Below are 25,115 nucleotides of genomic sequence, written 5' to 3'. Positions count from 1 at the left end.
CTCTAACCCTGAGAACCTTAAGGTTATAAACTGAAATTTGAAGACGTTGAAAGTTCCTAAAGCACAGCGATTTATTAGTCTACTCATGCTTTAGTAGAGTTCTGTTACACTGAGATAAATAACTGATCATCAGTACAGTGATTTATCAGTCTACTCATGCTTTACTAGAGTTCAGTAACACTGAGATTATTTTATTAAAAAAAAAATCTCAAAATGCACTGTTCCACATTATGCACTACAGAATTTTAAAACTTTTATTAGATTGTAAACTTCAAATGTTTTTTTTTTTTTTTTGCAGCATTAAGTTGTCACAGTTATTCAAATCAAAAGCTAATCCAATTAAAAACATTCTTACAGGCCAAGTTACATGTTAACACAGGACCCCTTATTTAATATCACCTTCACAATTCTTGCATCCAATGAACTTGTTTTGCTGCTGTTTTGATGTGAACTGCATCCCACCCACAGATAATTGCCTTTAGGATACTCCAGAAGTTCTCAATAGGGTTGAGGTCAGGGATGGATGGAACCACACCATCAGTTTTTCTCCTTTAATGCCCATAGCAGCCAATTTCGGTCAATATCAGCAGATTTTTGAAAACAATGTTTAAGAATCAGTTTGAAAGTTAAAGTTGTGCTGGATACTTTGACAAGACAACGACCCTAAACACTGCTCAAAATCTACTTAATCATTCATGCAGAGGAACAAGTACAACACTCTGGAATGATCATCTCAGTCCCCAGACCTGAATATTACTAAAGATGTGTGGTGTGATTTGAAGTGGCCTTTCCATGCTCAAAAACCATCAAACCTGACTGAACTGGAGATGTTTTGTGAAAAGGAATGGTCCAAAATACCTTAAACCATTAGCCAGACTCTCATTTAGGCACCTGGCTAATTTTGTTTTAATAATTGTTGCACACTTTCTGGTAAATACTATAAACTTCATTTCACTTCTCAAATATCCCTGTGTTGGGTGCTCTGAGTGGTCCAGCGAGGTAGGCGCTGCCAATATGATCAGGAGATCGCCTTTTTGAATCCTGATCATGTAGCTTGCCAGCGGCTACTGCCGTCCTGAGAGAGCACAACTGGCCTTTCTCTCTTTGGGTGGGTAGATGGCACGCTCTCCCTACATCACTTTAAAGGATGTATCGGAACCAACTCGCTGCTCTTTCCTCCGAGCACGCTGTGATGCTACTCGGGAAAGTTGCATCAGCAGCAGTTTGAAAAAAGACCCTCCTGGTGTTGTGGCATCACTAGTGATAGGGGGAGTCCTAATGAGTGGGTTAAGTAAGTAATTGGCCGTGTAAAATGGGGGGATTTTTTTTTATAAAATTAAAAACTGAGTGTATCTGATATATTTTATATTAAAATGAAATTGCTGATAATAATAACAAATGATTTCTAAACTATTAGGAAATTAGCAAAATAATCAGAGGTGGACAAACTTTTTCATACCACTGTATCTGTCTGGGTGTAGGTGGTGTTTGGTAGTGGGTTGTTTTAGTGTAATCAGGTTTGGTACACGATCTATAAACTTCAGAAATCACTGGTTTAGACTCTGCAGCTGTCAGATGTGTGTGTGTGTGTCCTGGTTTTAATGGGACGGGGTGGCACACTGTTCCCCATGCCAGTCAATAGCTCCCACAGCACTCCAGGCCCAGAATAATCGACAGGCCTGTGTGTGTCAGGGTGGGCGTGGCATGTATCGGCCCGGTTACGCGTTTGACAGTTGCCCAATCAGCAGGCGGCGTTTCGGAGGGCAATAACAGGAGCGGTGAGGAAAACAGACGGGCGCAGTTGTAACTGGGAGCTCCGGGTGGCTTTACGGAGACTAATGACTGAAGTGGGAGCGCTGTAGGTGTTCTGGAGTTCTGGAGTTATGGACCGGGCCGGGCGGGCGGTTCTTGGCTGGTTGCTGTGTGTAGTTCTGGGTCAGAGCGCGGTTCGGTGCGGGGGCTCCGGTGAGTAAAGCTCTGCTCTGGACAGCCCGGCGGGGACGGACGGTTATATTACTGCTTTGTTCCGGAGTCGGAGCGGGTCAGAAAGTTCTCCAGACCGGTTAAACCGCGAGCAGAAACCGGTACCTAGTAGCTGCCCGCGGAGGGAGAGAGCCTGGGGCAGAATAACAGGTTTAGGATGGAGTAAATGCGCTCAGGCGGGGAGTTTAGCTCGAGTTAACTAGTTAACAACCTCTAATCTCCGCGGAGAGACGCCAGCTAGCGTTAGCCTAGCCGCTCAGACCCGCTCTGACTGACTGACAGGACTGAGGGTTCGGTTTAACCCAGAGGTAGTTAGCTAACGTTAGGTTAACTATTACAATTTGGCACTTTTTAGAGATTTTTGGCACTCCTCCCTCCGCTAAAACCCATGTCTGACTTAATATGGAAACAACTGAAGAGAATTAGCCTTCAAATTCGTTAACAACTTTTTTTTAACTTGCTAGCGTTAGTTACTATCAAACTGAAACTAGAAAGGGAAAGTTTGTCTAACGTTAGCTTAACTAACTACGTAGCTAGTTTAGCAAACAACGCTGAGTTTAAACACACCTCTTCTTCTCATTCAATGTTTTCTTTTTTTCTATAATATTGAAGACTATATTAAAGCTATACAGAAACACGTGTAATTGCTATGTAAACAAAAGTATTAAACAAGCCAGAATATGTTTTATAGCTACTTTGGATTCTTCTAAGTTCCACATTTATCTTTGAGGACAGATCTGCACACACTTGGTATTTTAATCTCAGAGTCTCCTCTTGAGGTAGAATCACCTGGGATACTTTCAGCGTGTTAAATGAGTTCCTAGGGATAGTTGCTACTTTGTCTTCACGCTGTGAAGTTCCAGATCCCAAATCCCAAATTGAATAAAAAATAAATATAGAAAAACATTGTATGGGAAGGTGTGTCCACACTTGACTGGCACCCTTGTACTGCCACTGTACGTTAGTTAAATCCATTGCTATCCAAATTTCACTGCCAATTCAAATTCTTCAATTTAAGTAGTGGCAAAGTGGTTTAAATACTGCTATTGTAGTTCTAAAGCTACGAATAATGGTGAAACCTGTATAGTCTGATTAATATAGTATGTAGTAAAGCTGTTTAGATCTGAAAATAATATTAAATAGGGTGTTGTCTTATCAATATAGTGTGTAGGAATGCTGTTTAAATCTGTAAATAATGGTTAAATTGGTGTAGACTGATGAATGTAATACATATAAAAAATTAGTTTAAATGCCACTGCTGGGAGTCCAAACACATGTAGATAAATCTTTGGATGCAAATACCTTTTGGAGGTGTGTCCAAAAACCTTTGTTCAAACATCCCAGAATAAGACCTTAAAATGTTACAGTGCTGAACAACAAGAAATAACAATAAACACTTGTCTATATAGATAAGTAACCAAGCTTACAGCAACCAATAGACCTTTGAGGCAGATACATAACTCTCCCTGTCTGTCTCTCTTTCACTTTCTCTCTCTCTCTCTCTTTTGCTCTCTCTCTCTCTCTAATTTACACGTGACACTAACTTTAGCTAGTTATAATTAGATAAATACAATAAAGCAACATTTCTCAGTTGGATTACTTGCTATTCCATAATTTGAATACCTCTGGGTTAACCAGTATTCTGACAAGTACCTTGTGAAACTGTGCTTCCATAGACTATATTCAAAGGTAAAAAAAAAAAAAAAGAAAAACTAATTAGAACATCCTCCTGGCACAAGTTTAGGTAGGATATTTGGATAGTCTAAATCATTCTGTCACTGTAAAGATTACAAAAAAGTTTGTGTAATTTCTGTATTTTTATTATTGTATGTATTTTTTCAATGAAGCATATAATGACAGGTTTTATGTGATGTTGATTAAACCCAAGAGAAACTAATTGGCATGAAAAACATGAGAACCTTAAAAAGTGTGGGTCAGTGAATTCACAGTGCTGGTTTCACTTCTTTACTAACAAAATGTCCCCAAAAGTCTGTGCTTGTCGTTGGGATGGCATAATGCTTGTGTGTGTGTGTGTGTTTTCAGCAGTGGTGGACAATCTACCCAAAATATTACTTCAGTAGAAATTAGAGCTCCGCCTTAATAGAAATACAAACATATTGACCATAAATGTACTTTTACTGTAAGTTTTGAAAATGAAAGTACCATAATTTATTGTAGCCTCAGTATCCTGTAATCTATTTCATAACACGACTCTTTAACAAGAAGATTATCAGCTAATATAATTATTTAACAATATAACAATATAATATAATTATTTGGACACTAATGTCTATTAAAATTATCATATACAATTTATTTACTACGTACAACAAGTGGCTGTCAATCACAGTTATAATTAAGATTTATTTGTAGCATAGTATCCTTTATTGTACTAATGAAACTACTATGAGTTGCCGTTCTGTTCGTCTTTAGGTTTGATATGTAATGTTTTATTTAGACAAAAAAGATATGTATAATGTAGTGGAGTAAAAAATAAGATGTTTAAGTTTGAAATGTAGTGGAGTTGAAGTACAAGATCAGTAAAGTGCAGAGACACACAAAGTAAATAGGTATTTAAGTAGAAAAACCAAAGGGCTCCGGGACTCCTGGACTAGGGTCCAGCAGACTAAAGGGCTGCCACTATGATCAGGAGATCGCTGGTTCGAATCCTGGTCATGCAGCTTGACATCAGCTGCCGGGGCCCTGAGAGAGCACAATTGGCGTTCCTCTCTCTGGGTGGGTGCTCTTTCCCCTCATCACTCTTAGGGTGATGTCAATCAGCACAAGGTGCCTGTGAGCTGATGTACAGGAACCCTTTCTCCAAGCGCTGGATACTTGGCAATGCTACATCAGCAGCAGTTGGACAAGAGGCGGTGGCTGACTTTACGTGTGTCAGAGGAGGCATGTTTTAGTCTTCACCCTCCTAATGTTGAGGCATCACTAGTGATGAGGGATATACATCTGAGTAGCAGCTAAATGAGTGGAAAAATTGGCCACATAAATTAGGAGTAAAAAAAAATGGTAGAAAATTAGAATAAAAAAAGTAGAGGAACCTGTATATCAATGGTAATCATGTAAACAGATAATTGGGTGGGCCTGCACTGATCTGTACAGCATGGGAATTTAAAATTAACTGTTAATATTTGCATATCATTCACTGAGTTCACAGAGAGGTTTATTACCCAAAGAGAGAGAGCGAGTCCTGCTGTCCCTTAACTGTGGGACACTTCACTCCAGTGCGAGATATTCAGCACAGCTGTGTAATTAGATTTTCCCTAGATTAAATCAGTGGCACTGTTTAATTATAGGATGTGGCGCTGCGGTATGAAAGCTGTACCATGTTGTTTATCTGTTGAAATGTTAGATGTGGCCTGGAATTCAGGTTATATCTGTTCAGAGTAGGAATGTGCCGTATGGCGTAGGTTTCGATAATATCTAAATAATTCTAAAAACAAACAAAAAAATCCATTATGTGATGAAAGCGATATTGTATCCTTTGTATCTGGTTCTGTTACACTGTTTTTATGTTACATTGTTTATTTTGGTACATTGTTATTATTTTACACAAAGTTAGAATATTGGTAAGTTAAAAAAATAGACAATTATATGTTAAATGTTATATATATTACCTCCATTAAACGTCGCCTCGCATTGCCAAACATTCGTCCAAAGCAATCTAGACTGTTTTCATACAGAGTTCCCCAATGGTGAATCTCTCGCTATCTTTAATAAACTCCTGAAGAGCATTTACTCTCCTAACACCTTTAACAAACTAACTACTTCTAACCTCATTTCCTGCTCCCTCTCCTTTACTTCTCTGTTCCATTATTCCCTTTGACCTCCTTTAGGCCCTACCTAGTTGTTGTTGTTTTTTTTTTAACCATAAACGTCTGTTACTATATGCACATCATTATTGTAAGTCACTTTGGACAAAAGCATCTGCCAAATGTAGTGTTATGTAATATATATATATATATATATATATATATATATATATATATATATATATATATATATATATATATATATATATATACACATAATTCTGCTGAATTTTCAGTTTATCCTGAATGTTTAAAACATATATATTTATTGAGGGACAATATACGATATTGCCATATATTGTATCACTATATGTTGATTTAACTATCAATATTTTTATTGAATCAATAAACTCCTTAAGCCTCCCCTAAAGTTACTGCTTCATTACTTCATGTGGTGGTGTTAATCAAATGAATAAGGTAAATCTGCTATGAAAAATATTGGTTGTCAAATTCTGTGGAACTGATACCAATAATAATAATAATAATAATAATAATAATAATAATAATAATAATAATAATAATAACAATGATGCCATGAAGTATTGTACAGAATTGTGTTGCTATATATACAGCTTTGGGGAAAAAAGAAGAGACCAATTGCCAATGGAGTGGCATAAAGTTATCCAAAAGCAGTGTGTAAGACTGGTGGTGGAGAACATGCCAAGATATATGAAAACTGTGATTAAAAATGGGTTATTCCATCATATATTAATTTCTGAACTCTTTATGAATACATTAGTTGTCTTTGCATTATTTGCATTTCTCATTTTCAGCAAATAAATGCTCTAAATGACAATATTTTTATTTGGAATTTGGGAGAAATGTTGTCTGTAGTTTATAGAATAAAACAACAATGCTCATTTTACTCCAACTTATACCTATAAATAGCCAAATCATTGATTCAGAAACTGAAGTGGTCTCCTATTTTTTTCCACAGCTGTATATTTATAATATATCAAACATATCACAATCACAGTATTTGAAATGCAATAATATAATTAATACTATTAGACATTGTAATATTATTTTAGGGTCATATCTCCCACCCTTAGTTCAAATGTTGTACATTTACAGGTCTCTAAATGATAAAAAGAGCTGAGCAGCTCTGATATAAATTATTTAAATCTGTCCTCTCTGATCAGATCAAATCAGTTTGAAAAATATAATGTTTTCATGCTTCTCAAAACACGCCTTAATAAACTGTTTACACAGAGTTCTTGCCAGGGCAGCTGTTTCATGGTTTATTCGGCACACTGACGTCTCTTTCTTGTTTTACAGGTGATGGCACCTTCACTATCCAGCACGAGGGCTCGAGAAAATGTTTGCAGGTGCAGCACGGTGCTCTAGTGTTGGGAAACTGTTCGGCGGAGCCGTCCTGTTTGTGGAAATGGGGCTCAGCTCGTCGGCTCTTTCACACTGGCTCGTCTGCCTGCCTGGGCATGTATGTGCCCAACAAAACACTGTCCCTCACCAGCTGTTTGGCGGAGCCCCAGCTGCAGTGGTACTGCAACGAGGGATCCCTTTTTACCATCTATCAGATGAAGCTGAGCGCTACTGCCAACGGGACTGTGGTGGCCAAACGAGAAGCACCGGATTCCTGGATCCGAGGAGGAACATCTGAGAACATATGTCAGCAGATGTATCAGAGTAAGATCTTAAGTTCAACCGTTAAACTGAATTATTCAGTTAATAATTTAAGGAATTAATTTTTAATGTGCCCTCATTATAAAATAATAATGATTAGTTGACTGTTGATTTTTGACATTACTATGTTGCTATGTTTGCCTGCTCTAGCATTATTGAGAGATATAACATTGTTTTTGTGGTTTTAAATACCATAAAATTATTAAGAGAATATATTTTTGTACATTAACTTATTGCCACCTAAACTGCATGCTTACTCTTGTGCTTATGGAGTAAATTTTAGTTTGAAATATTTGTCACCTGCAGGCAGATCTATTGATATTTTATCTTCATCGTAATAATTAGATGTAAAGATTGATGACAGATGGCAGACAGTGATTTATTTAGTGTTGTTTTTTGATTTTACAAAAGTTGTTTTTAAAACTGAGTCAAAGGGTTCTACAGTATCTACAGGGTGTAGGGTATCTACAGTATCTACCGTTTAGTTTAAGGTTTAAAATACTGTAGAAGTATCAACTCAAGCTTTTTACTCAAGCAAAAGTGAAAAAGCACTGGTTTCAAAACTATTTAAAGTGACAGTCTGTATTATTTTGTTTCTAAACTTAAAGCAGAAGCATTACTGAGTGGAGAAGGGATAAAATATTATGTTTAATGCTACCAGTGTCCTGGAATGAACATCCCTGCTAAGCCTAACAATATATTCATTCCAAAAAGTGGGGCATCAGGTCGTTTTTTTGCGGGAGTTCTTCTGGCCATGTCACGTGTCTTTACGTACTTACGTCACACGTACAGCCTCTAAAAGAGGATCCAGCTTTACTGAACGTGAGCAGCTGGTGAAGCAATGGAGACTTCAGAAGAGAAAACTCAGAGCTCAGTAGCTCATTCACTCAGAGTAAAACCAAAATGTATAGCTGAAGTGAAGTTTCTGACTGAGCACTTTCTCTCTTTCTCTCTCTCTGACTGAACATAACCTGGAATCGGATTCATCCGCTCTGAAAGAAGACTGCATCACACCCGCTCAGTTTAAAATGATTCTTCCGCATGCTCGTGCAATTACACATTCTTACTAGAGAGGGATCCCAAAACTTACGGACATCAGCTTTAAAGTGTAAAAAAATGTCATCAAGGACAAAAGCTTAGGCCGCACCATAGAATCCTGTAGTGCTTTACCCCCCCCATCCCAAAAACATTTTTCCAAGTCATAATGACTATAATGTTAATGTTGATAAATTTGGGATGCCCTAGGCTCCCTGTTTCAGCTGCATATATGCCCATTGAAAATGAATGTATTTTAGTTGAATGTAAATATGTACTAAAAAGAAGTTCTCTTGAGACTCTGCACGGATCATCTTCATACTAGGCTACATACGTCTGCAATGTACTTGCTGAAGTGTGATGAGACCTGTGCATGTACAATGGATCGTGTATAAACCAATAGGGAGGTGGGAATGGTATATGTTTATACTTCTCATCCAACCACAATCAAATTCACTCTATCTGGATGGAGAGATTTATCTGGATAGAGTTTTTTTTTAAGATGAGAAGCCGGAAAAAACAAGCTAAAATGAAAAAGGAGTAATGAGGCAATTAAAATGTAAGATGTAGAAGTAAAAAAAAAATAATAATATATATATATATATATTTTTTTTTTTTTTTTTTAAACAAATTACTCTAGTGAAGTATAGATAACCAACATTTGTACACTGTATTTGTACACTTATCTTGCTTATCACAATATTGTCTTGCAGTATCACAGTATATTATGTTATATTGAATTGTCACCCCCATTTCATGATATGTATTGTATTGCCAAATCTTGCCAATGCACAGTCGTAATTTTTTTCAGATCTTTTAATGGTAAGGTGCAGTTCTTCAGTATTTTTAAAATATCTGACAAATCAGAATATTAATATTTAATAAATGAGACCTAGCAGCTGTTTGTGGTACAGGTTTATCACAGTGTTTATTGTTTGTGTCTAAGTCTGTGCTGGTTATTTATCTGGTTTGGGGGCTGTTGGTTGTTTATCAGGCAGATTCAGAGTTAAGTTGTGCAGTTTGTGAAAGTTTGATTCAGTTTCGGCTGTCTCTCGGCTGTAGCATAGTAGCGGAGTGTGTGGGGAATTCCTTTTATCTTGTGACATTTTATGACCTGTCATAACCTAATTATACACTACCAGGAAAGCCCAGGTTTGATTTGCTTTCGTTTTCAGTTGGTCTTGTTGTGCCAGTTTTTTCGTCATTTCTGGGAAGGTTTCAATATTTCTGTTGTGTGGCTACAGTTTATAGCGTTCCAGTGCTGTGGGTTAAAGGTTCACCGTTTTACCTTGTAGCTTTAGTTTGGCACAAAAAAGACACACAGCCCTATTTAATCTCTGTCCTGGTTCCTTCTAATAGAAGCTTAATTGGGCCTAAATATGTGTTAAACAGTTCTGGAAAAAAAGAGACCATGATGAGTAAAATGATGAGTTTCTTTGATTTTTACCAAATTGAAAACCTCTGGAATATAATGAAGAGGAAGATGGATGATCACAAGCCACCAATCCAAGCTAAACTGCTTGAATTTTTGCACCAGGAGTGCAGGCATAAAGTTATCAAAAAGCAGTGTGTAAGACTGATGGAGGAGAACATGCCAAGATGCATGATATTTGTGATTAAACACCAGGGTTATTCCACCAAATCTTGATTTCTGAACTCTTAAAACTTTATGAATATAAACTTGTTTTTTTTTTTGCATTATTTGAGGTCTGAAAGCTCTTCGTCTTTTTTGTTATTTCAGCCATTTCTCATTTTCTGTAAATAAATGCTCTAAATGGCAATATTTTTATTTGGAATTTGGGAGAAATGTTCTCTTTAGTTTATAGAATAAAACAATGTTTATTTTACTCAAACATATAGGCTACCTATGAATAGCAGATAAATTAATTCAGAAACTGAAGTGGTCTCTTAATTTTTTCCAGAGCTGTATATGGAATCCATTTTTGTGATTAGGGTGTTCGAGTTCTCTTGTCCTGCTTTAACTACCGTTTGTCTGCAGATAGTCTTTATCTGTTGTTGCCAGGTCTGAGGTTTACATCTTGTAAGCCTTGTTTCTGTATAAACACTAATGCAGATCAAAGTGTATTCATACACTTCCTCCAATAGTTATGGGTCTTCCGCAGCTATGCAGACCTATATTTGTATACCATGCACAGACACTGCGTGCATCTCTCTCTCTCTATCTCCATCTCTCACTCTCTTTCACACTGTCTCACACCCACATTGTCTTACACAGTCTCTCTCTCTCTCTGTCTCTCTTCCACTCTCTGATTTTGTAACGTGATCGCTTCAACTTACTGCATTCTCTCTACTTTAATCAATAAATGTTTCTTGAAACACACTTTCACTGAACTGGAGTGAGGGCACTGTAATAAGCTTAGTTTTGTGGAATGAGTGAGGTGAGTGTACTGACAGCAGGAACACTTATCTGGCACTGGCCTGCATAGAGAAATCATTTTATATACAAAAAGAACTTGTGTGGAGGAGCTCCTGCGCAGTAAAATGGCATGTACCACATGTTCAGTTCCTAAAAGTAAAATAGAAGAAAAAAAAAAACAGCAAACGGAAAAAATGTGGTTTAGGCTTTAGTGGCTCTTTAAGCTTTTATCCATTTTGTTCTTTTTGAAGTAATGAAACATACCGGTCTTTTCGTTTTTTATCTTAAAAAAAAAAAACGCCTTTGCAGCGCCCTCTCAGGTTCAACTGTGCTTTAGGCGAAGATGATTTTTAGGCAAACACAATATGCAGATCAGTCAAACAATAATGCTTCCCTCCCTGCTTACGTCCAACCATCTGCGTCTCACCGCTATCAGAGGCACCCATACATGCTGCTGCAGCTCAGCCAATCAGCTCTCCCTCCTGTCCTGTCTCTAAACCCATACATCACCCAGTACCACTCCCATTTTTTAGCCATTTTAAAATATGAGCTGATGGTGAAGTCGGTAAAAAATTAGGGGTTGGTGCCCCTGTAAGCTTTTGTGTTTATTCACTCAGAAAAGAATGAATGAGATCACGCAGTTGATCGATGGCTCAAGCCCAGAATCCTCCAGGAGCAGTATAGCCCTTTTGAATACTTTTGATACTGTAGCTTAAGGAATACTATATATGCTTATTTGGAAATTTGGAATGTTTTATTTGTTAACAGCAGACTGAAAACTGCTATTTTAATACTTTAATAATGAAAACATTGTAAAATGATATCCATTTGCAGAACTATTTCAAATATTTTAAATTGAAAAGAAAGCCGTGTTAAAACCTCTTTACTCATCTTTTGTCTTTCTGTCGCGCTTGGCGTGACTTTAGTTTTTCACCCGTTCTCGTTTCTCCTCTCATTGTTGGGCTCCCTATCTCCTTGTAAGGGCGTTTTTTTTCCCAGCCGTGTCCCAATTCCCGAAAGTGTATCGGCTTTTTTCCCTTTCTTCTTTGGTTTACCTGCTCTGAGATCAACTGTTCTGCAGTTCCCTCTGGGCTGGAGAGCTACTAGTCTGTAGCGCTCCATCCCATTACACTTCATCTTTCAAAGCAGATTTTTTTTTTTTCGGAACCCCACTTAATGGCTTGGAAAATATCTGACGGCCAAACTTAATTGCTGACCCCTGCCCTGTATTAATGAAAGCCTTCATTTAAAGCCTTATTGTTTTATATTATACATACTCCTGACAGTAAAATAAGCCACAACCCTATATAAAACTCCAGTCATGCCAAAGAATATAAATAAATAGTTTTAATAAACAGTATGTTACAGGTATTATTTTTTGTTTTGTGTTGTATTGGGTTGTATGTATGTATGTATGATTTTGTATTTTAATTTTCTGTTCTCAGTGATGCACACTAGTGGTGGTAACTCTTTAGGAGCGCCCTGTAAGTTCCCCTTCCTGTATAACGGGACGTGGCACCACCGCTGCCTCCCTGCTGATGATGTCCATCCTCCAGACTGGTGTTCTACTAAAGACAGCTATGATCAGGATCAGCAGTGGGGAACCTGTCTAAAATATGGTGAGTTGCTGGGTTTTTATCTGTAAAGGTCAGGGACAGAAAATGTATGTTTATTAATAGGTTTTACCTTATAAAATTGGACCCCCTGATTTGAATACATTTAGGGGAAGAGTCAACTTATTGCCTATGGTATAGCCTGTACATGCACCCTACGCAGCCGGTCTCGTTTATATTTCTGCGTGCGTGCGTCTGTGACTCTGCCTTGCTCTGCAGTTTAAATCGGGAAGGCAGTAAGGTGTGGGCATTAACAGCATTTTCTTGTTCTTTGTGAAATACTATAGGTCTCTCTAAGTTTTAACAGAAAAAAACGACTCCCATGGCAATCATTCATTTTAAAGACCACAACTAGACATTTTAAAATTAATGGAAAAAAAACAATGGAATGAAACCTTTAAGCGACAAAAGTAAGGAACAAGGGTGTCGCCATTTTTCCCTTCTAATTTTAGCAGGTCTCGCTGCTGGGGGCACCTAAGTAAACAAAACTGTAATTCTTTAAACAAAACATTTTCTTTTTAAGTCAAACAAGCACTGGTTGTTAATCTACACAGATTTCTCTCCCGAAAACTGTTTATTTGGGTGAGTAAAGCGCTTCTGTTTACTTACAGTAAGCTTAGATTTCCAGAGTTTTAGCGTAGCTAATAATGATAAAAATAATACTTCTCCAGCCTGGGTGCTAAAAAAAATTCACTGAAATTCCTTTATAAGACTGCACTTCAACGGAGTGGCTTTATTGCTCCTTAATACCGGACTGGTAGAATTCACAAATAAGGTGCACCGGTTTATAAGGCGCATTAAAGGATAATTTAAGGATTTTAAGTGTGCCTTATTGTGCAAAAATACAGTAGTTACATTTATAGGGAAGTGTGCATCGGGGTAGGGTACAGGGCTATGTGCAGCGTAGGTTTGACGCAGAAGTATGAATCGACCTTAAGACTCACCCCCCAATTTGACTCACAATTTGACTAGCGTAATGCTTTATTACTTCACAAGGTGGCGCTAATCAGATAATTAGGGTAAACTTACAGTAACGAATATTGGTTGTCAAATTCTTTGAAGCCAATAAATTCTTAATTTCTGGTGTTGGTTAATTTAAGAGGATCGTAGAGAATTGTCTTGTGATATATGGTGGATCACAGAATCACAGCATCGTGATATCGTTTTATTATGGCCAATGTATTGTGGTGATATTGTATTGTGAAAGGCCAATACTAATTTGTTTCGTGAACCTTGAAGCTGTTGAAGCGTTTAAATAAATATAAAAGTTTGATGTTTGTTGGCAATCTTTTTTGCTTTTTGGCAGCAGAGACAACCTAGCAAATAATTCATTTTGTATAAAAGTAATTTATTGATGATTTATTGATATTATTATAACAGTTTTAACTTCAATTTGCCAAACTAGAGCTGCATGATACTGCAAAAAAATTAATGAAATTGCAATACTTTTTTTCTACTGTGATTTATATTACGCTATAAAAATACACAGGAAATTTTTCCTCAATTTCTCCCATTGTCATTAATACAATATGTGATATTAATTAATCACAAAAAATTATTCTCACATAACCAAAACCAGACCAATTTATCAGACAACAAACAGGAGACTCATTTCTCTCTCTCGCTCTCTCTCTCTCTCAGAGGAGGGGTGTGGTGCCCTATGGAACATCTCCAGGAACGGTCGTTGTTACCAGGTGATCTCCACAGCGTTGGTAACCTGGCACGAGGCTCGGGATTCCTGTCGAACTCAGGGCGGAGACCTGCTCAGCGTATCAAGCTCAGAGGATTTGCAGATCTGTAAATATTAACTCATTATGTTCTGCACTCACAGCTCATTCACTAGACAGCTCTGTGTGATGGGTTTGTAAATTCTCAGCAGTAGGAAGAATATTTATCTTTTATATTACAGATTAAAGAATGGTTTTCATGTATACAGTGAGTTGTTTTCTAAACGTGAGTTTGTGTCTGTGAGAACCGCACAGTTTCTCTCAGCATTTTCTGTTTCACTTGTGCTACATTTCAGTGTTGTAAGCAGGTGCTGCTGTCTTTGCTAACATCCTGTGTTTTGCCACAGCATGTTTGCTCCACCTGTAGCTGCTGTTCAGCTGTTATTTTACATTTATGTCTATTTTATTTAAAGCTACTGTAATGTTTTGGGTGACATTATAACATTAGTTCTTAAACTCAGCATTAACTGGACTGTGTTTTTGCAGTTAATGCAGGTAGTGAGCTACCAGAGAAGCTGTGGATTGGGCTAAACAGGCTGGACTGGTTGCAGGGCTGGCAGTGGTCAGATGGATCACCCCTGGCGTACATCCCATGGAATGCAGGTATTTACGGCATAAGTGTCGTAAGAAATTACGCTGGGATTTCACAGCATCCTATTAATGTTGCATCTTATTTATTATAGTGGAAAGAGCTGCCGCACGCTGCAATGCATGATGGGTTGCGTTGCATCGAGGTCAGCCTCACCAAGCATTCAGCAAAATTCAGCAAATTTCACTGTTATGCAAATAAGCATGGCAGCAGAGTAGAATAGGCCAATACATCATATTAGAATCACGCACAGAGCACACATCTTTCAAACACAGAGAACCAGATAATAACAGTGATGTCTGAATCTCTAGCATAAGATATAAAACAATTAATTAGAATTATTAATGATAATTTTTTGTGATATATCGTAACAGAAATTATTGCCATAAATGATATTAATATCATTTTAAAACCATTAAATGCAACTAACATAATGAGAAAAATGTAGCATAACCGAGGGTAATTGCTTATGAGTAGCATAAGCAATTACCCTGTTAAAACAACAAAAATGTAATGAATATTTATATTTTTAACATTTCGGAATTTAATTTTATCATTAGAATGTATTATTTAGAGTTGGAAATATACTATATGTATATATGGTGTATCTGGTGACCGTGTGTACCAGTATATTGATTATACCTACCTTTTACCATTTATTTTACTCCAATCATTGATGCACAGATTGCATTATTAGTATCATTGCATGTTTGGATCATTGATTTCATAATATTTCTGTATATTGCAATATATATTGAGGGCCATCAATTTATTACAGCATCATTTTTCTCAATATTGTGCAGCCTTAACTTGGACGAAATCAGGGTTGGGTTAGATCGGTTTCTTCAGCTTTGTGCACCTGTACACATCCTGCTGCGGTTTACATTTAGACACTGAGCTGCTGAGTTTATAGCATGTTAAGCTACGCTATCGTAAGCTGTTGTTAAATAGCAGACAGAACCTTCTATTGTTTATGGCCCGAGATGGAGCAGCCCCATCTTTCTGTGGTGTTGGTGTGTTATTCTGTCCCAGAAGACAATGAGCCTCTGTTGGCTTGAGGTCAGTGTTTATGTGGACGTGTGTACGCACTGCGTTTGAATAACAAGTCAGCTGTTTCAATAGCGTCTTTATGTATTTGAGAGAGGATGTCTCATATTTTTGATAAAGGGCAGCAGGGGTGACAGGGCACCATCTCTCAATTTTTTTATTCAATTTTTTTAAAGATTGGTTAATTACTAGGGGTGTAGGAACATAACTTATATGGACTGTTTTTAAATGTTTGTATAAAAAAAGTTGGTCTGACTGGAATTATTTTTTTTATTTTATAAATGATAGAATGTATCCTTACAGAAACATAACCCTAATATTTTGATGCATATATACTTTTGTGTATTGGGAGGAGAATATAATAAGAAATTAGTGTTAATGCTTCGATTGTTTTGTTTTTCTAAGAACGTCATGGTGGTTATTTTTAAGATTCCATAGAATGCATTTATTGTTTTCCACTCGTTTCTGAAATAATAGAAATAAAATTAAGCTTTATGTGTATAAATGTATTGATGATGCTGTACATGTAAGCTATTACAATATTGGAATGAAAGGATAAGTATAATGGTGAAAACTGACTCTAGTAAGCTGTTGGGCACCACTAGCTTGGATACAAAATAAGATATGGTTGGGCATCCTGCAGCACATTCACCCACCGTTATTACAGCTGGGCCTGTAGATCCTGTAGGTTGCTGAAGCTGGCATCCTGGTAGGTCACTTAACCCCTTTTAACAGTAGCCATAAAATGCAATTTTCGCTTGTTTTAAGGGGGCCCTTTGTCCAGCTTAGAATATTTTTTAAGAACACACTGTACCCTGGTGGTTAATGGCTCATGTGAAAGTAGATACTTGGGCCCTAAAAATGTTTTCGCAATGTGGTAAGTTAAATAGCCTCATATTAATTATATATTTTGATAATTAAAAAAAAAGGTTTTGCCCCACACAATTTGTTATATCTTAAAAGTACATGATGATACCAAACTAATTCTGCTTACACAGATGCATTAACTGCTTGTCCATAAGCAGCCAAATTTTTTTGAGCTACCTATAATGGTTTACATTTTGTTAAATGCTTGGTTTGCGATAAATCTGGCAACAGACCAAGGAAGTGTTGCCCTCTTGCAAAGAAAGTCCTGGGAAATCCTTGCTGTCTGTGGGTGATTATTATCCTGCTCAAGACTGTTATGTAACAGTTTTGGGGCTTTGGAATTCCCTTGTTTGTTTTTGGTTGTGTTTAATTATATTTGTCTGAGATTTAACAGTATATCATTTCCATCTAACCAAACTCTTAATAATTAAACTCAACAAAGAAATACAAAAAAAATAAAAATAATTTAAGGACACCTTTATGATTACATTGACACTCCAGCTGCATCCCTACAGCACTGTTATTAATGCTTAGTATTTCCAATGGTTTATTGCTCCCACTACCTGTAAAATTAATTGAGAAAACTAATGTTTTGTTATTTTTTTTAGAGTCACTCTCCGAGTCCCTTTTGCTGGCATCAGACTGTGGAGTTTTACGCCCCAACAGGAAGTTTGACCGGGAGACTTGTGAGTCAAGGTTGCCGTACATCTGCGAGAAGATGGAGAACAGCACTCAGACTGCCGAAGCTGCAGGTGCGCCACACACACAGCGCTCAGTAATGGAGGGAAATATAGATTTATAGAAGTATTGTGTAAATTGAGTGAATGTGTATTTGTATATTCTTGAAGTTGTGAATTGTGTTAGTGTGTAGTTGTGCATTTAAGTGTTTGTGTACCAAATTTTTTGTACTATAAGGCACACTTAAAATCCTTTCATTTCCCCAACATCGTCAGCGCGCCTTATAAATGAATTTTACCAGTAAGGTTGCAAGGAGAGATAACGCCACTCCGCTGAAATGCAGAATTTATACAGGAGTTTCAGTTTAGTTCTTCAGCACTTGGGCTGCAGCAGTATTAGCATTAGCTGCTAACTCTGCTAAGTATAACTCTGCTGCTTACCCCAGCTAGCCCTGCTGGAGCAGCATTAGCATTAGCCGCTAACCGCAATAAGCGTTAGCTTTTTCACTGTTCAAAGGCGAGTATATTGGACTGTAGCCTGCACGATTACCGTATTAAAACAAGTTATGTGGAACAGACCGCTAGCTGATATCGCCCTGGCTTACTGGAACACTCAGGGTTTCTCAGTGTAGCTGTTGGATGGCATTTACCAGCGCTAGTGGTAAGCACTTTATTCACCCTAAAATTCTGTGTAGATTAACAACCAGTGCTTGTTTGACTTTGAAAGATTTTTTTTTTCTTCTAAGAATTACAGTTTTGTTTGCTTTGCTTAGCTTTTAGTTAGCCAGCCCCCACCCGCCCAGCGACGAGACCTGCTGAATTAAAAAGAAAACTTGGTGACACCCCTTTTCCTTACTAGTGTTGTATAATGCACCTTATAATCAGGTGCGCATTATGTATGAAAATAGACAATGAATAGTGTGCCTTATAGTGCGAGAAATAGGGTTTAAGTCATTTTCTAATTGGATTGTGTCTTTTTGCAGATAAAATGATGTATAAATCAACGGTGTGTGATGACGGCTGGACCCCGCAGGGGGGATTTTGCTATAAGCTGTATGGTAATGAGAGCAGCATGTATAAGACATATGCTGATGCCCAGAAGGTGTGTCTGGAGAATGGAGCTCAGTTGGCCAGCATCCACAGCCTGGGGGATGTCGAGCTGCTCAACACTGACTTCAGTGGTATGCACACACACACACACACACACACACACACACGAGACACCAGAGTAGAGTGTATACAGTGAAAGGGGGGGGGGGGGGAAACATGGACATTGTGGTTCTGCTCAAATGCTGATAATGTTGGTCAAATGTTGCTTTTTTTTTCAATAATTCCAACAAAAGTTATGAGGGTTTTTTTCATGCTGTAAAATGCAGATACAAGATTTTCTTTCCTTTTTTTTTACAGCAGAATGAATTCGCATTGTTTTAAATTCATAAAATATTAGGTTGCAGCATAAAGCTAATTTAATTAATTCAGATGTAATGTTTGAAACATCAGCAATAATATTGCCAACATTTTTGAATATCGTGAACAATATTATACCCTGAAATTTTGTGACATACCACCTACCCCTAAATATCACATGAGGGTACTGCTTTTTTCAGTTTTTAGGAAAAGAAGAATTTACACTGTTCTTATTTCCCATTATATATCTACTAAAAACAGATTACATCTGTCCAGTATCATTTATTTTACTTTAATCCTGGATGAATGGAGATATTTGGAGAGCATTATTAGTATAATGACATTCTGGATCAATGATTTCTGTTAAAAATAGGATAAAATTCTTGTCTTTTTTATATCTCAGTCAGGGGTGTGCCATATCATATTGTGTGCAATAATAAAATTACATTTTCATTTTATTGCAGTAGTATATTTTTGAAATCATTTTTTTATTCAGTGTTTTGTCAAATCACCAAGAGTATCGTTTTCACTAAAATACCATGAAATATTGTGATATTATTTCAGGGCCATATTGCCCACCTCTACATACTGCAATGATGTATGCCAACATTTCTACATTTGTAGTATAAATGTTTATGTTGGCCTCAGCAATGCAGTTATAAGCATATATGTACATTAACCATTTTAAATGTCAATGGCATTCACTAATTCTTAACTAAAAATTTACTTTATGTTTTTATTTGTATTTTATATGAGTTGTGTGTGTGTGTGTGTGTGTGTGTGTTTGTGCCCTGCAGCAGTCAGCAATGTTTGGATTGGTCTGAAGGCTGTTAAGAACACGGATCTGTTTAAGTGGGAGGACGGGACTAACGTGTCTTTTACGTACTGGGGGCGGACCCAGCCTCCACTGCTCTCCTCCACCACAGACAGCTGTGTGAAGACGGTAAGCTGCCAATCCACTGTTACTCAGCTTTAACATGTTCAGCTGCAGAGTGGAGTTATAGTTTACACAACAGAAGGTCTCCAGTTATTGAAGTACTGTTTATTTTATTATTTGTTCAGTTGCTGTGTGATTTTGATATTTAAAAAAATATTTTGTGACCCCTCAGTTTAGGGCTGGGCAATATGGTTAGAATATTGCATCATGAAGACAATTTCCTGATACACAATATTTAATGAATGCATTATTTGCGGCAGATTTTTAAAGCTAATTAAATACTACAATTTAAATAGTGATTTAAATTACCGGTACACTCAACTAGTAGTGGTAATTTCTAGGCACAAAAAAGTGTGATTATAAAACTACTATTGATGCATTGATGCAAACTAAACTACTATTGACGCGATTTTTCTTCTATACAGGATTTATTTTTCCTCATTGCATGAAAGTATCTGTAATTCATAATGAGTCTTGCTATTGAATTGAACCTTTCACACTGTTTTTATTTAAAGAACAAAAGCAGCGATATTTCAATTTATCAGATGATAATTACAGAAGTTTGGGATTCATTTTGTTGGGGTAATTTTAAAACCAGCTACAATGAAAACAGGAACAAGTAGGTGATTTATAATGTTATGGATGATGAGTGTAATGTATATATGAAGAGAGTGAGAGTCTTCAGCACAGTGACAGTGTGTCGACCATTTGGAGGAAAATGAAGCGGAGGAATATAGCATCCATAAGTAGTTTGCTCAATTAGCATTGCTGCTAACCACAAACAAAATTTGTAGCTACGTGTTGACGGGTCTGAAAGGAATTTTTACAGTATCATCCATGTCAGAAACGAGAATTACAAATTTCCACCCACCACTCCTAATAACACTAATTAAAGGAGCAATTTTTCTGTATGTTTTTTTTTTAAGAACTGATGAAATCAACAATATACTCAGAGATGTGTGTCATTTTATTATAATTACACATGTATCACTATAAGATAAAATGGTGTTACTGGTATATTACCAGGGGGTGATCAGGGTAAAGTGTAAAGTGTGAGTACAGTACATTGAGCATATCTACTCTCTGGCCTTCTCCCCTCCTTACCCCTCACCCCCCCACCACCAGGACCACGTATGGTTTGTATCACCATGCACCTCAGCGAGCCCCTTCGTGTGTAAGAAGAACGGCACTGTAAACGAGAGCGCTGCAGACGAGGGCTGTCCGCAGGACGGGGTGAGTCAATGGGTTTCTGAGTGAACAGGAAATGAGATGAGATGCTGGGAGAATTTTGCCTGTTACAAGAACTGCATGTTTAAATGATGTATTGTTACAGGTCTAATAGCAATAAACAATATTATTGCCAAACATTTAAAATGTTACAAATTTTTATTCTCCTAATAAAATGATAATATAATGTTAATAAGAGCGTAACAGCATAGTAATCAATGATCTTTTTTATTTTTAAGAATAATCAGACATTCAGACAAAGGGATAATAATGTAATTTGTGTGTGTGTGTGTGTATAGGACTGGAGGAGACATGGGAACGCCTGCTATAAGATTGACACTCGGGAAGTCTCCTACAAAAACAGCTGTAAACTCATCATCAATAACAGGTGACCGATCAATCATTAGTCAACCAAGTCTGTTAAGCAACAGACCTGCTCAGATATCATTCACGTTATTCATCAGACTCCATCCCTCTCTCTCTCTCTCTCTCTTTTTCTCTCTCTCTTGCTCTCTTGCTGTGAGACCGACACAAGATCTTTTTTTCATGCTTTTGTTTTTTCACCTTATTTGCACTCATCACTCTCTCTCTCTCTCTCTCTCTCTCACTCTCACTCTTCCTGTCTTGTTTGTTCATGTTGTTGTTTGCATTCTTTCACTTTCATTTGCTTCATGCTCTGTTTCTTTTAATCTGCATTATTTTTTTTTTATCTTACTTTATCTTTTTGTCATTTACTCTTTCACTTCCCCCCCAAAATTTAGTTCAGTAACTCACTTCAACTTATCTGACCCTATTTAATTATACAATTAATTTGATGATTTTGCAAAATTTCTGTATACAGATGAGTTTTAATTGATTTTACCAAATTGAAAACCTCTGGAATATAATCAAGAGGAAGATGGATGATCACAAGCTATCAAACCAAGCTGAACTGCTTGAATTTTTGCACCTGGAGTGAAATAAAGTTATCCAAAAGCAGTATGTAAGACTGGTGGAGGAGAACATGCCAACGTGCATGAAAACTGTGATTAAAAACCAGAGTTAATCCACCATATATTGACAATCTGACTGTTGCACAGTGCCTAATAGCACATTGTCTGGCCACAGTTTTGACAATTTGGCAAAATAAAAATGTATTGATTTGATTATTATAAATATGATGATGGAAAGAGCAATCAAGTAGAGTATTACCAGCAATTTGTAATGGAGATAAATCTTTAATTGTTTTATTGTTTGACTGTGGAGAAAAGGATATTCTAGGAAATAAAGAGCAAAGTGTAGGCTTTAATGGTCCTGTTTTTGCGCTTGTGTTTATAGATTTGAGCAGGCGTTCATTAACAGTCTGCTGAAGGAGCATATTGGCAGTGAGTCGCTGTTCTTTTGGACTGGGCTTCAGGACTCTAAAGGAACAGGAGAGTACCAGTGGTTCAGCCCGTCTGAACAGAAGGACAGAGTCACCTATACAAACTGGAGATGGCCAGAACCAGGTTAGACATGCCGCCTACTGTACGTTAGAATGTGTACTAGAGATTCAATGCACAACAATGTATACCTTCAGATCCTATAGAAAGGTTTCCTAGAAGAATAAAAGCTACTACAGCTGTGTGTGTTTGTATGTGTGTGTGTGTGTGTAGCAGATTATCAAAGACAATTTTCCATTATGTTATTAATTGACGATTAAGTCTTAATCCCTAAACCTGTGTTACTGCGTTTACTGCAGCTAATACAGGAGGATGTGCGGTGATGTCCACAGCGAGTCCATTGGGTCAGTGGTTTGTGAAAAACTGCACAGTGTTTAAAGCTGGGAGTATCTGTAAAAGACTTGTATCTCCTGCCCCACCTGTACCGGCTCCAGAGGAGCCCAACATCAACGCCACCTGCCCTCAGGGATGGGTCTCCAGAGATGGCATGAAGTACTGCTATAAGGTGGGTGGACCTGTCCCTGCTTTTGTGGAAGTGCTAGACCTGGTTAAACGTCGTTGCCAGACAGGTGGAGTAATTACATGTTATGTACCTGTTACAGGTGTTCCACGAGGAGCGACTGAGCCGAAAGCGCTCCTGGGAGGAAGCCGAGCTGTTCTGTGAGGCTCTGGGAGCTCATCTGCCCAGCTTCACTGAGCTAAACGAGATGACCGGACTACATAACATCCTCAGAGACTCCATTAGGTACCTCCCAACAAACACACACACACCAGCCTGCAGGTTTTACATATGGAGTTATCAGTTCTGTTGAAATTCAGCTTTTTTGCTTTTTTGAAAGCAGCATGACACATGTTATTTTACACTCCTATTTTAATATCATTAATAATATAGGTTTAATGAGGTTCCTTGTACATTTCCACAACAACAATTAATAGTTGGTGTGTTTTGGGCATAACATGTAATAAACCAATCAGCGTGTCTTACTTGCCGTTCCCTTTAAGAGCCAGGTGAGCTCTGACTTTGGCACATTTGATTCTTAACAGTGCAGGTATTTTATTTAGTATTCTATTTATTGTTAATGTAAAAGTTGGGTTCATGCACTGCTGCATGTTCTTATGTGCGTGTGTAACGAGCAGAGGAGTGGTGTACCTGTGTTGCCAAGATAGCAATGAATGTTAGTGGTGCACCTAGGCCTGGACAATAATTCGATATCGGTATTTATCGCGATAAGAAAGGTTTCAATAACGGTGATATCATTTTTTGGTATATCGATATGTATTATTTACAGAATCACGGACAGGCGTTTTTTACTGGCGTCAGCTCGCCACAGAGCTCAACACATTCAGCCCCCGTAGCTGGGCTACGTCAGTGCGTGATGACGTAACCACACAGGCACGTAGCCAAACAGGCTAGGCTAGGCAAGGCTAGATTAAAATGGCTAGGCTCGGGTCCGCTTCGCCAAGCAGCAAAAATGTCTCGCGCTGGAGCCAAACGGAGCCGGGACGAGCGGATCCAAGGCTAAGGTAGACTCGGTTCGGTCGGCCCCGGATCCTCGAGGCCGGCCGCGGGTCCTCGAGGCCGGCCTCGGGTCCGCTCGCTCGGCCGCGGGTCCTCGAGGCCGGCCGCGGGTCCGCTCGCAGGTCCTCGAGGCCGGCCGCGGGTCCGCTCGCAGGTCCTCGAGGCCGGCCGCGGGTCCGCTCGCTCGGCCGCGGGTCCGCTCGCTCGGCCGCGGGTCCGCTCCCTTGCCGCTTTGCTGCAAATTGTGCCGGAGAGTGCAGCCGACCAGCAGCGGTAATGTTAATACATCTAATCTGTTCCACCACTTCAAGCAACTCCACTACATACAATATTTTTCTTATACTGACTGAAGCACTTCTATAGCTTATGTTGTAACTAAGTTATTCATAGTTGATAAAGCCTGTAGGTTTGTTTATTTGACGGGAAAATCTTGTTGCTTTTATGTATATAAAGGCTTCTTGTATTCTATATCCTAGTTGAAACACTTTTGTTTTAATCTGTTAAATTTGTTCACAAAGAATAAGAAGTTCTGCCTCCGTTGTAATTTATATTTTTATTGGTAATAGTTATATAGGCTTATGTTTGACAGGGATGTCATGTTATTATTTTGCTATATGCAAATAATATTGAGCATTGATTTATTTTGACTACTTTTATTTCTAAAGTAGTAAAGTTTTTGTGAAAGGAGGTTTCAAACTTCAATAAAAATTTCAGACAGTAGTAGGTACAGATTTCCATTAGATAGATAGATAGATAGATAGATAGATAGATAGATAGATAGATAGATACACAGTTATATAATAATTTAAATTCGCAGTGCTGCAGGGATTGCAGGGCTTCTTAGCAGTTTTCTGAGGCCTTCAAAGTATTTATATCGATATCGAAATTATATTGTATCGACCGAAATTTAAGGAATATATCGTAATATAAATTTTGGCCATATCGTCCAGCACTTGGTGCACCTATGTTCTCCATTCCCATATTAGCAATAAGGCAGAAATTTTTCTGAACACACCTCACTTCCAGACCACCACACCCATCAGCGTAGATATATTCACAAACTATGTTTGTATTTAAACGACACAGGTGGAAAGCGTAAAAATAGACTGTCGGTGGGTTTGAGATAGCAATGAGCTTCGCAACATGTGCCAGGTATAAGATAGGGCCCATTATCAGTGACAGAGAAAATGACATCTAGAATTTTTCATATAAAAACATATT

General features: G+C 37.8%; 1 protein-coding gene across 1 annotated transcript in view; it reads left to right on the top strand.

Annotated features, from left to right (window-relative positions):
* The first annotated feature begins 1,765 nt into the window (after nucleotides 1-1,765).
* Nucleotides 1,766-25,115, top strand: part of ly75 (lymphocyte antigen 75) — a 45,813-nt gene continuing 22,463 nt past the window's right edge. Inside the window, exons 1-13 of the mRNA XM_007237338.4 lie at nucleotides 1,766-1,965; nucleotides 7,086-7,454; nucleotides 12,309-12,482; nucleotides 14,118-14,273; nucleotides 14,690-14,806; nucleotides 17,315-17,458; nucleotides 18,367-18,564; nucleotides 19,588-19,733; nucleotides 20,853-20,960; nucleotides 21,254-21,342; nucleotides 22,272-22,441; nucleotides 22,675-22,880; nucleotides 22,978-23,120. Coding sequence (XP_007237400.3) covers nucleotides 1,884-1,965; nucleotides 7,086-7,454; nucleotides 12,309-12,482; nucleotides 14,118-14,273; nucleotides 14,690-14,806; nucleotides 17,315-17,458; nucleotides 18,367-18,564; nucleotides 19,588-19,733; nucleotides 20,853-20,960; nucleotides 21,254-21,342; nucleotides 22,272-22,441; nucleotides 22,675-22,880; nucleotides 22,978-23,120 — 2,102 coding nt within the window. The 5' untranslated portion in view covers nucleotides 1,766-1,883. The remainder of the gene's footprint in view (nucleotides 1,966-7,085; nucleotides 7,455-12,308; nucleotides 12,483-14,117; nucleotides 14,274-14,689; nucleotides 14,807-17,314; nucleotides 17,459-18,366; nucleotides 18,565-19,587; nucleotides 19,734-20,852; nucleotides 20,961-21,253; nucleotides 21,343-22,271; nucleotides 22,442-22,674; nucleotides 22,881-22,977; nucleotides 23,121-25,115) is intronic.

Source organism: Astyanax mexicanus, chromosome 16 (assembly GCF_023375975.1).
Source record: "Astyanax mexicanus isolate ESR-SI-001 chromosome 16, AstMex3_surface, whole genome shotgun sequence".
Classification (NCBI taxonomy): Eukaryota; Metazoa; Chordata; class Actinopteri; order Characiformes; family Acestrorhamphidae; genus Astyanax; species Astyanax mexicanus.
The sequence above is the reverse complement of the archived record's forward strand: the minus strand, read 5'-3'. Positions and strand labels throughout refer to the sequence as shown.